Genomic DNA, 14,502 nt, shown 5'->3' on the forward strand with positions numbered 1-14,502 from the left:
TCATACCACTCAGGATCTTGAATACCTCAATCAAGTCTCCTCTCAGTCTTTTCTTCAAGGAAAAGAGTCCCAACCTCTCCAATCTATCTTCATAGTTACAGTTCATTATCCCTAGTTTCATTCTAGTGAATCTCCTCTATACTCTCTCCAATGTTTTCACATAATTCCTCAAGTATGGCACCCAGAACTGAATGCAGTGCTCCAGATGAGGCCCAACTAGTATCTTGTACAAGTTCAACATGACCTCCTTACTCTTGTGTTCAATGCCCCTATTAGTAAAGTCTAAGATACTATATGCTTTATTAACTGCTCTCTCAACATGCCCTACCATCTTCAATGACTTATATACATATGCACCAAGATCCCTCTGTTCCTGCACCTCCTTTAGGGTTTCTCACTTTATTTTGTACTGTATCTCCATATTCTTCCTGCCAAAATGAATCACCTCACACCTCCCTTTATTAAACTTCAGCTGCCACTTGTTTGCCCAATCCACCAACATGTTCTTTTGAAGTTCAAAACTATGCTCATCACAGCTGACAACATTTCCAATCTTTGTACCATCTGCAAATTTTGAAATCATGCCCTGAACAACACTGTCTAGGTCATTAACATATATCAGGAAGAGCAAGGGTCCCAACACTGACCCCTGGGGAACTCCATTACAAACCTTTCTCCTATGTGAAAAACAACCATTTATCATGACACTATTTCCTGTCACTCAGCCAATTTCTTATCCAAGTGTCTGCTTTCCCATTTATTCTATTAGCTAGAATTTTGCTCACAGTCTATATGGCACTGTATCGCGTGATTTTTGAAAATCCATATACACATCAACAGCATTAACAAACTTCTGTTACCTCCTCAAAACACTCCAAGTTAGTTAAACATGATTTTCCCTTAATGAATCCATGCTGGCCTTCCTTACTTATCCTTCACTTTTCTATCCAAGTGACGATTGATTTTGTCCCAAACTATAGTTTCCAGAAGTTTCCCTCCCTCTGAAGTCAAACTGACTGGCCTGTGTTTGCTGGCTTTATCCTTGCCCCCCTTTTTGAACAAGAGTGTAACATTCGCAATTCTCCAGTCCTCTGGCTCCACCCCTGTGTCTAAGGAAGACTGAAAGATTATCACTAGTGCCTCTGCAATTTCCACTCTCACTTCCCTCAGTACCTTTGGAAGCATCTCATCCTGTCCTGGTAATTTATCTATTTTACGTAAAGATAGCTTTTCTAACTTCTCCTCCACCTAAGTTGCAAATTCTTCCAGTGTACTAGTTACCTCTTCTCTCACTTTGGTCTGGGTAGCATCTTCTTCCTTTGTAAAGACAATGCAAAGTACTCATTTAATACCTCCACTATTTCTCCTGCCTCAATATGCAATCTGGATATTCTGTTTAATTCCAAGTTGAACTTTAAATACCATATGTAAGCCACTGCCAATAGGCCAATCTCCACAACATTGCCTGACTCTATGCCAGACAATAGAAACTTTTACAGGGCCACTCCCTGAATTGTTAGTTTAAATCCCCCAATCTAATTCCATTAGTTTAGCAACATTGAGCTAAAGGCATGAATTACATCTTCCCTCGCTGTGACGCTTCATCCTTTTTTGACCACTTGTGCAGCATAAATACAGTTGATCAGACCACCCTCCCCAAACTATTCCTTCCTATCCGAATATAACCAGCACATCCCCAGCAACAGCTTTTCCACAAAACACCATTACCGCTCCTCAACATCAATCATTCCCAGATTTCCTCAATTTCTCAGCCTCTAAGCTATATGCGGCCACTTCATGAAATCATTTGCAGATATAGCCTCAATTTTCACATACACACTGATAATATCGCTGGCCCTTCTAAGCCCTTGACTAGATTAGTGTTGTCAGGCTCCCTAGCACAAAGGTTTGAATGAGTTGCAACTTCTTTCAGTTCAACATGGAAAAAGATGAAACCAATATCTTAGGTCACAACCATAAACCCTGATCCCTTGCCATTGATTCCATCCCTCCCCCAGCCCTACACACAAGCTAAATCTGACCATATGCAATCTTGATATTCTGCTTGATTCCAAGTTGAACTTTAAACACCAATAGGCCAATCTCCACAACAGTGCCTAACTCTATGCCAGGCAATAGAAACCTTTACCCACACTTTAGTGACCCTCAGATTTGACTATTCTAGCACTCTCCTTGCCAGCCTTCCTCCATCCTCTCAAATGTCATCCCGCCTAAAATTCTATACATTTCTTACTCTGCAAAGTCTCGCTCTCCCATCACCTCCATCCACACTAAACTGCACCAGCTCCAAGGCTCCCAAGGCATCACATTTAAAATCCTTTTAATCTACAAACCCTTTCATGACTATGTGTCACTATATCTCTCAACTCTCTTAGAACCTTACATTCTTTCCCAAATATTACACTCATCTAACTCCGACCCTTCCCTCACCGAATCATTGTTGGCAGGACTTTCGCACACCTCACTGCTACTCTTCGAACTCCAAATCGAGGATTCTCTCTACATCTATTGCCTACCAAGCTTTAGGCTAGCCCATAATCTCTCCCTTCCTGCACGGCAATGTTTCCTGTAAGCAGTATTGCAGCAAGGCCTGCATTGCAATGAACAGACTGTGTACAACCAATGTTCCCTTTAAGATGCGTGTGTGCACAGCAACCTTAAAAGGATGCCACAGTACAAAAGAAAAATCTGAGGGAACGCTGGTGCTTAGGGACCACTTTCATCTATTTGTGAAACTTGAGACACTTTTCCTCATTAAAGGTGCTATATAAATGTAAGTGCTTTCAGGAAAAGCAATGAGTTTACTAATAAAAACTGTGCCATTTTCAATTGTACTTTTATTTCTATATATTAAAATACCATTAGTGGTAATGATTCATATGATTACCATATTACCAAAAGTGGTAATATGGTAATACGCTGGCAAAAGGTCACCTATATTGGTCAAGGAGTTAAATAAAAGCCTGCATAATTTTTTTAAAAGAATATTAAAATGTACAATAAAATCTGACAACAGCTTTGGAGTGATGATGGTACACCATGATACACACAGTCAATGTTACTATGTAAACCATGGGTTCTCAACCCCCTCCCTTATAACAATTCCACAATACACGGTAGTATTTTTCCTATACAAAAAATTAGTTGTACAATGAAACATATTTATTACTTTTATTTTACATACCTAATGTGAAACTTGTTACTGGTACTGAACAACAATTCTGTCAAGGCTTGGGAGATGTTTTCAACAAGAAAATGTACATGTTATTGCTTCCTGGGTCCAGTGATTCTCCTTTTCTGCCTACCCACTATTTCAGGGTTCCAGTGGCACAAGGTGACGCTTGGCTGCCAGCCCAGTCTGGGTGAGGGAAATGAACGCCAGAAGCTTGAGCATGGGGTGTAGTTTGTGTTGCAGCTCCGGGTATTCGTGCCTCTGCATGAGCAGCAAAGTTCAGATACTGGCCACTGGCTTATCAAATGGTCGTGTTGTTCAAGCATGGGTTAAAAATTCATGAGAGGCATGGGCATATTTCACTTGGCCGACATCCTACACATTCTCTAGTTAATTTTTGGATGCCCCCTTGAAGCCTTCTTGTGGATCCCCCATTTCAGAACCCCTGGTGTAAACTACAGAACCAGCATTTTGCACAAGGAATAACATAACTTGGCTAAAAGTGCTTTCGACTATAACTGAAATACTGGCAAACACCACAAATTGGGAAATTCTGATTTGCAAGGATATGACATTTGTATGTTCAGCATTTAATCTTCTGTCCAATAATGTTTCTGAAGTTTAATTTTTTTTTGCAATGCAATGGCAAGGGAAGCTTATATGCAAATTGTTAAAATAGAGAAATTAGGATTGCTTCAAACACTGCTCTGCAAACATTACAACATATAACACGACTTACTAAAGCCACAGATATTGCAAGTCTTATTCACAAGAGAAACAAACAGCCTGACATACCACATCATAGATGTTCTCTCACTCATGGAAAAACCATATGAAGTACCATTGTCACAATAACATTTCATTTGCACTGTTCACAAAGCCACATTTATGGCTGAAAGTAATTGTAGTTAAAAAAACAAATGGAAAATCTTCATTGGTTTATAAAGTTCAACTAAAATTTTATTCTGTCCACCTAAGTTACAAAGAGAAAGTTTACAAATGATACTGTGAGATCCTTCACCGAGTTCAGCCTAGCATCTTGGTGAACTGAAGAACAATGTCCTGCACTGTGTGCCATTCTCAAAATGATCTCATTTTTCATGCTGCAGCAATTGTTAAATTCACTCTCCTCTAAAATTAGAAGACATTTTAGCTCACTGGAGTACAATGAATACTCTGCCAGACATTTAACCAGCATGATAAAGATAAGTTGTGAATTAATGGCAAACTGGTTCTTGAGTACACTTTATTGGTGTAGTAGAGACATTTTCCTCTCCAAACAGGCAGTCTTTAGGATCATTTCAAGTTTCAATATAGGGTGGATAAGCATTTGAGCCACAGAAAAGTTATTATAGAATGGCGAGACCAGAGTAAAAAGACACTCCTGTTTTGAATGGTTGATATAGGCATGTGACATTACCACACAGGCCAAAAGTGACTGATTAGAATCCTAGTCTGTACCTAGTTAGTTGATCTCAGCTATGATGCCACTAGAATCACTACATTTTGTGCCATCACATCTAAAGCTACATAAATACTAGGGTTTGCATTCGTAAATATCAATGAAACAACAGCCCAACCCGTGCTGCCCCACCTGGCACTAAGTGTCTGTAGTGGATATTGATGGAAAATACAATTGGACTCAGCTATGGAGTTTCTAATCCCACCTCATGTTAAGTAACAAAAAATCTAAAATGACACATGAAGAATGGCCCTGGGTGATTTATTGGAGGGCTGCTGGTATCCCAGGGTTGTAAGCCAGCCATTCCATTCAGGAAACTAAGTAGAGGGAAGAGGGAGAAGCAATTGTCTGTAGAGTTAACTCTGTATGGTTAATGACCTTCTTCACAACAGAATTGCTCCACAACATATCTTTTCCCCCCATCGTTTTCAAGGGCGTGGGGGTGGCAAAAAGGCAAGACAAGCCAGGAGTGGGATGGGAAGAGGTTTAAAGGAAAGGACTGTGTTTGGCTTTATATAACGCTGAAATGCATAAAACTGGGATGACATTTTATAAATGATTTCCAGTTTGAATTTTACGAACTGAAACAATCTATTTGTTTTTTTTTAATGTAAATGACACTTTGGAGAACAGCAGTTTAAGGGGCAGCCAAGTTACACTAGTTGCCTAACTCACAAGTGAATATTAAACAATGTAATTTGTACTGCACAATCCCCAAAAGCATTTATATAATACAAGATAATCTCCTGTGGCATTGCAAATGGGGAGCCAAGAACAAATCTTTTGGTGAACTGGGTTACAGAGCAAGGAATAATTAGACCAAGGCAATTAGGCAAAGGCAATTTGGTCCCTCCCTCAAAATCTTACATTCTGCCAGTATAGTTTTGAGACACTTCCATTTGATAGTATTTACAGATAAGTAGCAAAACTTGAAATTATTTCAAAAGCAGAATTTCTCTGCAATGCAGGCTTAGTAGCTAAGATGGACAAAGGAGGTGCTACAGCATCACCACTTAACATGGTGGGTGCAATTTTTTTAATGCTTGCACAAATTTAGAATGGAAAAACCTGATACAAAAGTACTATAAAAGTGACAAGAAACAGGTTTTGCAGACAGGAAGTGCACGCAGAGAAGATTTTCAATATATTTAAAGCAATTTTCCTTTGCTGTTGCACAGAGGAAGGACAGACCCAGCAGAGGTGGCAGCACAGTGGTATACAGTCAGGAGGAAGTTACCCTGGGAGTCTTCAACATCGACTCCGGACCCCATGATGTCTCATGGCATCAGGTCAAACATGGGCAAGAAAACCTCCTGCTGATTACCACATAACTCTCTCCCTCAGCTGATGAATCAGTGCTCCTCCATGTTAAACATCACTTGGAGGAAGCACTGAGGGTGGCAAGGGTACAAAATTTACTCTGGGCGGGGGGACTTCATTGTCCATCACCAAGAGTGGCTCGATAGCATTACTGACCGAGCTGGCCGAGTCCTAAATTACATAGCTGCTAGACTGGGTCTGCGGCAGGTGGTCAGGGAGCCAACAAGAAAAAAAAATGCTTGACCTCATCCTCACCAACCTGCCTGCCGCGGATGCATCTATCCATGACAGTATTGGTAGGAGTGACCACCACACAGTCATTGTGGAGATGAAGTCCCGCCTTCACATTGAGGATACCCTCCATCGTGTTGTGTGGCTCTATCACTGTGCTAAATGGGATAGATTTCGAACAGATCTAGCAACTCAAGACTGGGCATCCATGAGGTGCTGTGGGCCATCAGCAGCAGCAGAACTGTACTTGAACACAATCTGTAACCTCATGGCCTGGCATATCCCCCACTCTACCATTACTATCAAGCCAGGGGATCAACCTGGTTCAATGAAGAGTGCAGGAAGGCATGCCAGGAGCAGCACCAGGCATATCTAAAAATGAGGTGTCAACCTGGTGAAGCTATAAAATAGGACTACTTGTGTGCCAAACTGCATAAGCAGCAAGTGATAGACAGAGCTAAGCGATCCCACAACCAATGGATCAGATCTAAGCTCTGCAGTCCTGCCACATCCAGTCATGAATGGTGGTGGACAATTAAACAACTCACTGGAGGAGGAGGCTCCACAAATATCCCCATCCTCAATGATGGAGGAGCCCAGCACAGCAGTGCAAAAGATAAGGCTGAAGCATTCGTAACAATCTTCAGCCAGGAGTGCCGAGTGGATGATCCATCTCGGCCTCCTCCAGAGGTCCCCAGCATCACAGATGCCAGTCTTCAGCCAATTCGATTCACTCCACGTGATATCAAGAAACAGCTGAAGGCACTGGATACTGCAAAGGCTATGGGCCCTGACAACATTCCGGCAATAATACTGAAGACTTGTGCTCCAGAACTTGCCGCACCCCTAACCAAGCTGTCCCAGTACAGCTACAACACTGGCATCTACCCGGCTATGTGGAAAATTGCCCATGTATGTCCTGTACACAAAAAGCAGGACAAATCCAACGCGGCCAATTACTGCCCCGTCCGTCTACTCTTGATCATTGAGGTCATCAACAGTGTTATCAAACTGCACTTGCTTAGCAATAACCTGCTCACTGATGCCCAGTTTGGGTTTCGCCAGGGTTACTCAGCTCCTGGCCTCATTACAGCCTTGGTTCAAACATGGACAAAAGAGCTGAACTCCTACGGTGAGGTGAGTGTGACTGCCCTTGACATCAAGACGGCATTTGACTGAGTGTGGCATCAAGGAGCCCTAGCAAAACTGGAGTCAATGGGAATCAGGGTGAAAACTCTCTGCTGGTTGGAGTCATACCTAGCACAAAGGAAGATGGTTGTGGTTGTTGGAGGTCAGTCATCTCAGCTCCAGGACATCACTGCAGGAGTTCCTCAGGGTAGTGTCCTAGGCCCAACCATCTTCAGCTGCTTCATCAATGACCATCCTTCCATCATAAGGTCAGAAGTGGGGATGTTTGCTGGTGATTGCACAATGTTCACCGTTCGTGACTCCTCAGGTACTGAAGCAGTCCATGTCCAAATGCACCAAGACCTGAGCAATATCCAGGCTTGGGCTGACAAGTGGCAAGTAACATTCACGCCACACAAGTGTCAGGCAATGACCATCTCCAACAAGAGAGAATCAAACCATCACCCCTTGACGTTAAGTGGCTTACCATCACTGAATCCCCCACTATCAACATCCTGGGGGTTACCATTGACCAGAAACTGAACTGGACTAGCCATATAAATACTGTGGCTACTGGAGCAGGGTCAGAGGCTAGGAATCGTGCGACGAGTAACTCACTTCCTGACTCCCCAAAGCCTGTCCACCATCTACAAGGCACAAGTCAGGAATGTGATGGGATACTCCCCACTTGCCTGGATGAGTGCAGCTCCCACAACACTCAAGAAGCTGGACACCGTCCAGGACAAAGCAGTCCACTTGATTGGCACCACATCCACAAACATTCACTCCCTCCACCACCGACACACAGTAGCAGCAGTGCACACCATCTTCATGATGCACTGCAGGAATTCACCAAGGCTCCTTCGACAGCACCTTCCAAACCCACAGCCATTGCCACCGAGAAGGACAAGGGCAGCAGATAGATGGGAACACCACCACCTGGAAGTTCCCCTCCAAGTCACTTACCGCCCTATCTTGGAAATATATCGCTGTTCCTTCACCGTTGCTGGGTAAAAACCTGGAGCTTCCTGCCTAACAGCACTGTGGGTGTACCTACATGGGGGCTGCAACAGCTCAAGGCAGCAGCTCACCACCACCTTCTCAAGGGCAACTAGGGATGGGCAATAAATGCTGGCCCAGCCAGTGAAGCTCACATCCCGTGAATGAATTTTTAAAAAGTGCAATGCACCCCCCGATAATGAGCACTTTGCCAAGTTGACTTCCTCCTGGTCTGCAATCCTGGCAATTTCCATCGTTCTATCCTCCATGAACATGATTATCTGCAGGCAGGGGACGGTGCCAACTGTTTGGGCCCTTTCTCTGGCATTATGTGCCTATTTCTCCGCAAGGACAAAAGAGAGCATGAGAAGGCACTCTTGTCCTCTATGGTCAATGACAGCTGCTCCAGTAATAGCTTTAGAAAGGCCACAGTAATGGCTGCAGTGGTGAGCTTAAACCAGGGAAGCACTAGAGTTGGCCCACCTCCAAACTCCTGTGACCATTAATCAGTCCTCCATGTCAATTAAGTAATCACCACCACGAAACATGGGGCCCATTACTGTCTCCTCAGGGGGCAGGTTTGCGACCTACAAGTGGTCCCAACTTTCATTTCCTGCCCCATAGTCCAATCCAGCTCATTGTCTCTCACCAGTCTGCTGTATTTACATTGCTATTGCTATGTCTGTCCACATCAGCAACTTTTTCTCACTCCCCAGTTCTTTTCATTACTCTTTGCCCTTTTCTATTTCTGTGATTTTCTTCTTCCCTTTCAGGAGCAATAGAAGGTGTGGCAGAAAGGGAGCCATCAATGGCTGTAGGCCACATTTTGGGTGGGTGAGTAAATATGACCTTCAGTGGCTCCTTTCCCTCCCTCTTCCACAATCACTTGTGTTTTTCCTCTGTCTTGCTTCAGGCACACACTCTCTCACTTCAACTGTTCATCACTCTCTCCTTGATCTCATCACTATTCCTGTTTCTTCCTCTTTCAGCTAACTCCAGAACTCATTTACCCTCCTAATCTCCTGCCTGAGCCAACCCAAACTTAGCTCTCTCTCTCTCTGCTTTGCACATTTGACATTTTCCCTGATGGGGAAAAAGTTAAAGATGGCATAAGCCCCCTTACCCTGTTTTGCATCTTCACCCACTTCTTGCTATCTTCCTTTTCATATATTTTCTCTAAGAGGCTTTAGCTGCTTTGAAAATTCAATGTTTATTAAAAAATCAAATTAGAATGAGGAAAGACACCACTTTTTTCACTGTCAGCATGGCTTTCATGCATAAGCAATTAGAGTATTTACCTTTTCTAACAGTCAATAAAAGAGCTGAGATGATCAATTGGTTTCAAAATTCAACTTCTTTGAAAAATTTAAAATTAAGTTGTGTTTTTCTCATGGTAATGTGCTTTCTGAATGTAGAATACACAAGTTATAAAAGATGGGTAATTATATTCCCAAACACTTAAAACAACTAAAAACATTTCATGAATAAAGCTATTGAAATTTGTTCTGAAGCTTTTCTTCAAATCATTTTGAAATACTCAGCAAGAACTGCTAGAAATTAGAAGAAAATTCTAAAACAAAGCATGGACTGATCCATCCTTGGAAAATGAAGAGCTCTGAATGTGTTCAGACTGCATAAGCTAAATCCATCTCCCAACTTAATAGCTCTAGGCAAAATTATTGGCCTGGATTTCATGGTCAGCAGTGAAACAACAGCGCTTGATGTGTATTTTCCCTTTTCCAACATTAATTTGAATCTGGTGTCATGTCAAGGGGATCTCCAAGTCTCCAAGCAGTGATACCATTAAGCAGGCTAAGCAGTCAATTACACTGAAGAATTCTAACAGCAAACAAATCAGGAAGTAAAATGGACTGATTACCCTTTGCTTTTTATATAAATTTGCAGATAGAAATAAGGAAATAAACATTAGAAGTGGAACTATTCAACAAATTTTTAAAAATATTTAAATCATGGAGTGTTTCTTATAATGGAAAGATTTGTCATAACAGGCAAATATAACATTAGTTTCTGGGGCAAAGCAGTGGTTCAGCTTAATACACTTAAAAATCCAGATACACCTTATGAACAAAGTATAACTTAATCAGGAGTTTTAACAGTGATATTACAGTGTAAAAGAGGAAATTCCCATCAGTTCACTGATTTCTAAAAGACTGCCATCTGTGGGGACTTTATCAGTGTGCTCCATGAAAGAGCAGAGAATCACTGACAGCAACTTCTGGGTTTCCACATTTAACTTTGCACATGTGGATGCCAGAAGTTGCTGTCAGTTTCACAGGTTAATGACGGCAAACGCTGACAGTTTAAATAAAAACTTTACTGAAGGGATTACAAGACAAGATAATAAATAACCTCAAGTTGTGAAATTAACAATTTTTTTCATCTCGTTAAATCCTTGTTTTAGATATTTGAAATTTCAATTACTGGCAACAAAATTTGTGGTTGGAAATATTTTTCGCAAAGCAATTTGAGCAATCTGTGGTGACAACACAGTGCCACTCAGAGGCCAAAGCCTATAATTACAGATATCAAGCATTGCAGTGTCATTAAGAACTCGTACTAGAAGTTTCTAGTACTTCACAGCCAAAAACTGAAGGGCTTGCTTTTTTTTGATGGAAATGTAGGTAGATATACTAATTATATTACTAGAAGTTGGACTTTGTTTCTGGAAGTGAAGTTTTGTTGTCCTAACGTTTTTGACTCCTTTATTGCAAATAACACTTATCGCATAGGATGACAAATGGAGTATTTTTTTCAATCTTTTTTTCCAGAAATCTGTACAGGGTTTGCAAGGGATAGATATAGATTTATTTTCAGCGCATACATTGCTGGTGCATTTTTCCTCACTTACATAATCTTACATGCAGGATATAACACTTTATTCCTGCACAGAGAAATATGCATGTCTGTAGAAAAACTCAGAAAATGCTGGAAATACTCAAGCAAGCCTAGCAGCATCTATGGAGAGAAAAAGCGTTACAGTTTCATTTGATGACCTTCCAGCAGAACTGAGTCATCAGCCTGAAGCGTTAACTATTTCTCTCCACAGGTGCTGCAAGACCTGAATATTTCCAGCATTTTCTGCTTTATTTCAAATTTCCAGTAGCCACAGTATTTGGCTTGTATATATAATGCTCAGACTTTAGTATAATGTAGAAATAAACAGACTTGTAAATTTAAAATGAAAAGCAGGCATTCTCGTGGAGTTTGTTGATTGTCCCAAGGGCGATGTCATTAGCTTAGCCAACAACCCAATTTTTTACTTTAAAATGTGATATACCAAAATTTTGTACTGAGGAGAGATAGGGCTAAGTCACACCTACAATTTTCTCCTCACAGCAAACTTCCCACATAATTTGGTAAAAATGATAAATGAAAGAGAAGCTTGAGAAAAAAAAACATCATTGCAGATTGCACAAAAACAAATAACGCATTTCCAAACACTAAGACTTTAAAATACTATAAACACAATCTCTGGATAAAATTAGTGAGAGCTTGAAACATACAAAAAAGAAGAAAATCAACTCAACCTAGAAAAATTTCAGAGTGGGAATTTTACAAACCCAATATCCATAACATTAATTTTAGATTTTAAAACTAATTTTTATTAATGCTTCCATTAAAACACAACTTTCAGTACAGCGTACATTTGGTTTGCTCCAAGTGTAGACACTTTCTCAAATACACTCAAAGTTGTTTTTTTTTAATTAAAAAAAAATCTTATAACTATCTTAGTACTCATAAGTTTACAATGCTCTGTAAGTAACTCTAGATAGTATTAGTTATCTAATGATCTAGGTATACCTCTCAGTAACCTACAGATATAAAGCCTTGATATTAATACCTATACGACAGTGGGTTAAACCGCCAAATGCATGAAATGTGACACTCACATTGCCCTTTTAGCTGGCAGATGGTGTGATGCCCGAAAATCCACTGTGGAGAAGCACTTCACCTTATTAGTATATTTAAATTGGACCACCACAATGCAATAGGGAGTCTGATTTAAAACTCTCTGCTGCTATGCAAGTTTCTCAGAAGTCACAAAACCCAGCTGTGCTGCTGGTTCCACAGGCCAAATTTTTAGTACTCCTTGTGGGCAAGGGAGGTTGCTTCCCCTAGTCCCTCAACGAAACCTTTAGTCTCCCTTCTGCCAATTTTGGCTCGCTTTCCACCCCAAACCTCCATAACTCACCTCTATACCCTCTCTTTTCCTCCTTCGATTGCCCTCCCCAGGAATTCCACCCAGCTTCAGATTTCTGCTGTTGGTTTTCTCTCCGACCTGGTAGGTTGTCAATTTGACCAGCTACCAGGCAGGAAACACATCCACAAAATGATAGTAAGGTCCTGCTTTGCAGGGTTCTTTGGTTGTTTTTGGTATCCCCGCACCCATGTAAATGATAGATGCAAAGGATCTTTGGCCAGATGAGAATACATTTAGGGGTTGAAGAGAGAACATCCATACAATAGTAAGTTATGAAAGCTGCAGCATATCTCAACCAAATTACTGAAGAAATTATATTCAGTGATGAACAAAAGCTTACTGTGGCAAGGAATTGAACTAAACAAAATTACAGAAAATTTATGCAAAATTTCCCTCAAGAAAGAGCCAAAAAGCCCTCGCTGATGGAACTACTGAAGCTTAAACTTATAAACTTCCAATTAAAATTACAATGCTGACTACAGAATAAGGATTCAGCAAAAGCCCTGAAATCAGCAATCACAGAATAGCACATCATTTCAAACCAGTCCAATATATTCCAAACTTTCTAAAATCTTATTAGAAGTTTCTAATTCCAAGTCCAGTATAAAACCCATTTCTGATGTCTGCACTGTATCAGTCAAATGTAGAATGGTAAAAACATGTAGTTAACATAGTGCAGTCACCTTTATAGAAATTTGACCTGTCAGTGCTTAATTCATTACATTAAATCTAAGCATCTTCTCTCAAGACCCCAGGCTCAGACTCAAGTACCAATGTGTGAGAAACTGATTACTCAATCTTTGGATCACTCATATAAAATAAAAGAATTAAGGGCGGCATTAAGCATTGGTGCTACTCTGTATGTTGCAAAGAGAAAGGATGCAGATTCATACCCGTATTCCTCCAAACAAGCGGCTCCTAATTTTGATCAAACTATTATATGAACATAAAGAGCATTCCCCTATCTCATGCATTTCCCCACACTCAGGAGGGGCATAAGAGCAGATTATTTACCCTCCTTGTCAACAGAAGTGTTCTAAGATTTAAAAAAAAGAGGATGAACACAATGTTTCTAGTGTAGCCACAGTATGAAGCAACTGTGAACTGACAAACCAATCGCTATTTGCTAGGTTATTCTAAGATACAATGAAAGGTCTGATTATTGATTGCAACTGATTATTTCATTCTCTGTGTACAACACAAATTAATTTATATCGTACTTACCATACAGGCTTCTCTGGCTTGTCCTACTGATGGATCTTTTTCTATAATAGTTTTATAGTCCTGCAGAGCTTCTTCAAGTTTTTCAGTTTTCTCATATAGCTCTGCCCTTCTCAGTATAGCACGGATGTAATTAGGATTTAACTCAATTGCTACAAATTGAAAAAATATATGCCTCAAAATAGTATAAACTTCAATTCAAAAGAGTCAGTTTCAGGGAAACTAGTATAAAAAATGAAACCAGAAGGCTGCACATTTTCAGAAGACTCCAAAATCAAAGATACTAATCTTACTTTCCGTAACAATTTGCAATTTGAGGAAACAACTTAACCATAAAACTTACCTTTGGTACAATCAGATATGGCTTCTTCCTTATTATCCTGAAACAGAAAGAATATCAAAAAAAAAATTCTGAGGACAATGCCTTAATTAAGCAATGCTTTACAACAAACTCTCTGTAAATTTCAAACAGAATTTCACACACTTTCTTTCTACCAAATCTAAACTACAGAGTGCACAGAGAGATCAACTCTTCCCCCAGGTAAAGGGCAGGACTGGGGTTAGATGTGATGCCTCTTATGGTTGAACCACTTGTCAGTATTCACCATTCGGGCTAACGCCTTATAGCCACTTGGGTGAAGTACTGGAATGCAGTTGATGCCAATGGAACCATGACCCAATAAGGAGTTGGATACAAGCAAAATACTGTAGCTACTGGAAATCTGA

General features: G+C 40.6%; 1 protein-coding gene across 4 annotated transcripts in view; it reads right to left on the reverse strand.

Annotated features, from left to right (window-relative positions):
* Nucleotides 1-14,502, reverse strand: part of ttc1 (tetratricopeptide repeat domain 1) — a 63,515-nt gene that overhangs the window by 29,960 nt on the left and 19,053 nt on the right. For all 4 annotated transcript variants that reach the window (XM_078550610.1, XM_078550611.1, XM_078550609.1 and 1 more), the window contains exons 5-6: nucleotides 14,120-14,156; nucleotides 13,780-13,928 (exon numbers count right to left, since the gene is read on the reverse strand). In XM_078550610.1, the coding sequence (XP_078406736.1) occupies nucleotides 13,780-13,928; nucleotides 14,120-14,156 (186 nt within the window). The remainder of the gene's footprint in view (nucleotides 1-13,779; nucleotides 13,929-14,119; nucleotides 14,157-14,502) is intronic.

The sequence above is a fragment of the Cetorhinus maximus genome, chromosome 10 (genome assembly GCF_964194155.1).
Source record: "Cetorhinus maximus chromosome 10, sCetMax3.hap1.1, whole genome shotgun sequence".
NCBI lineage: Eukaryota > Metazoa > Chordata > Chondrichthyes > Lamniformes > Cetorhinidae > Cetorhinus > Cetorhinus maximus.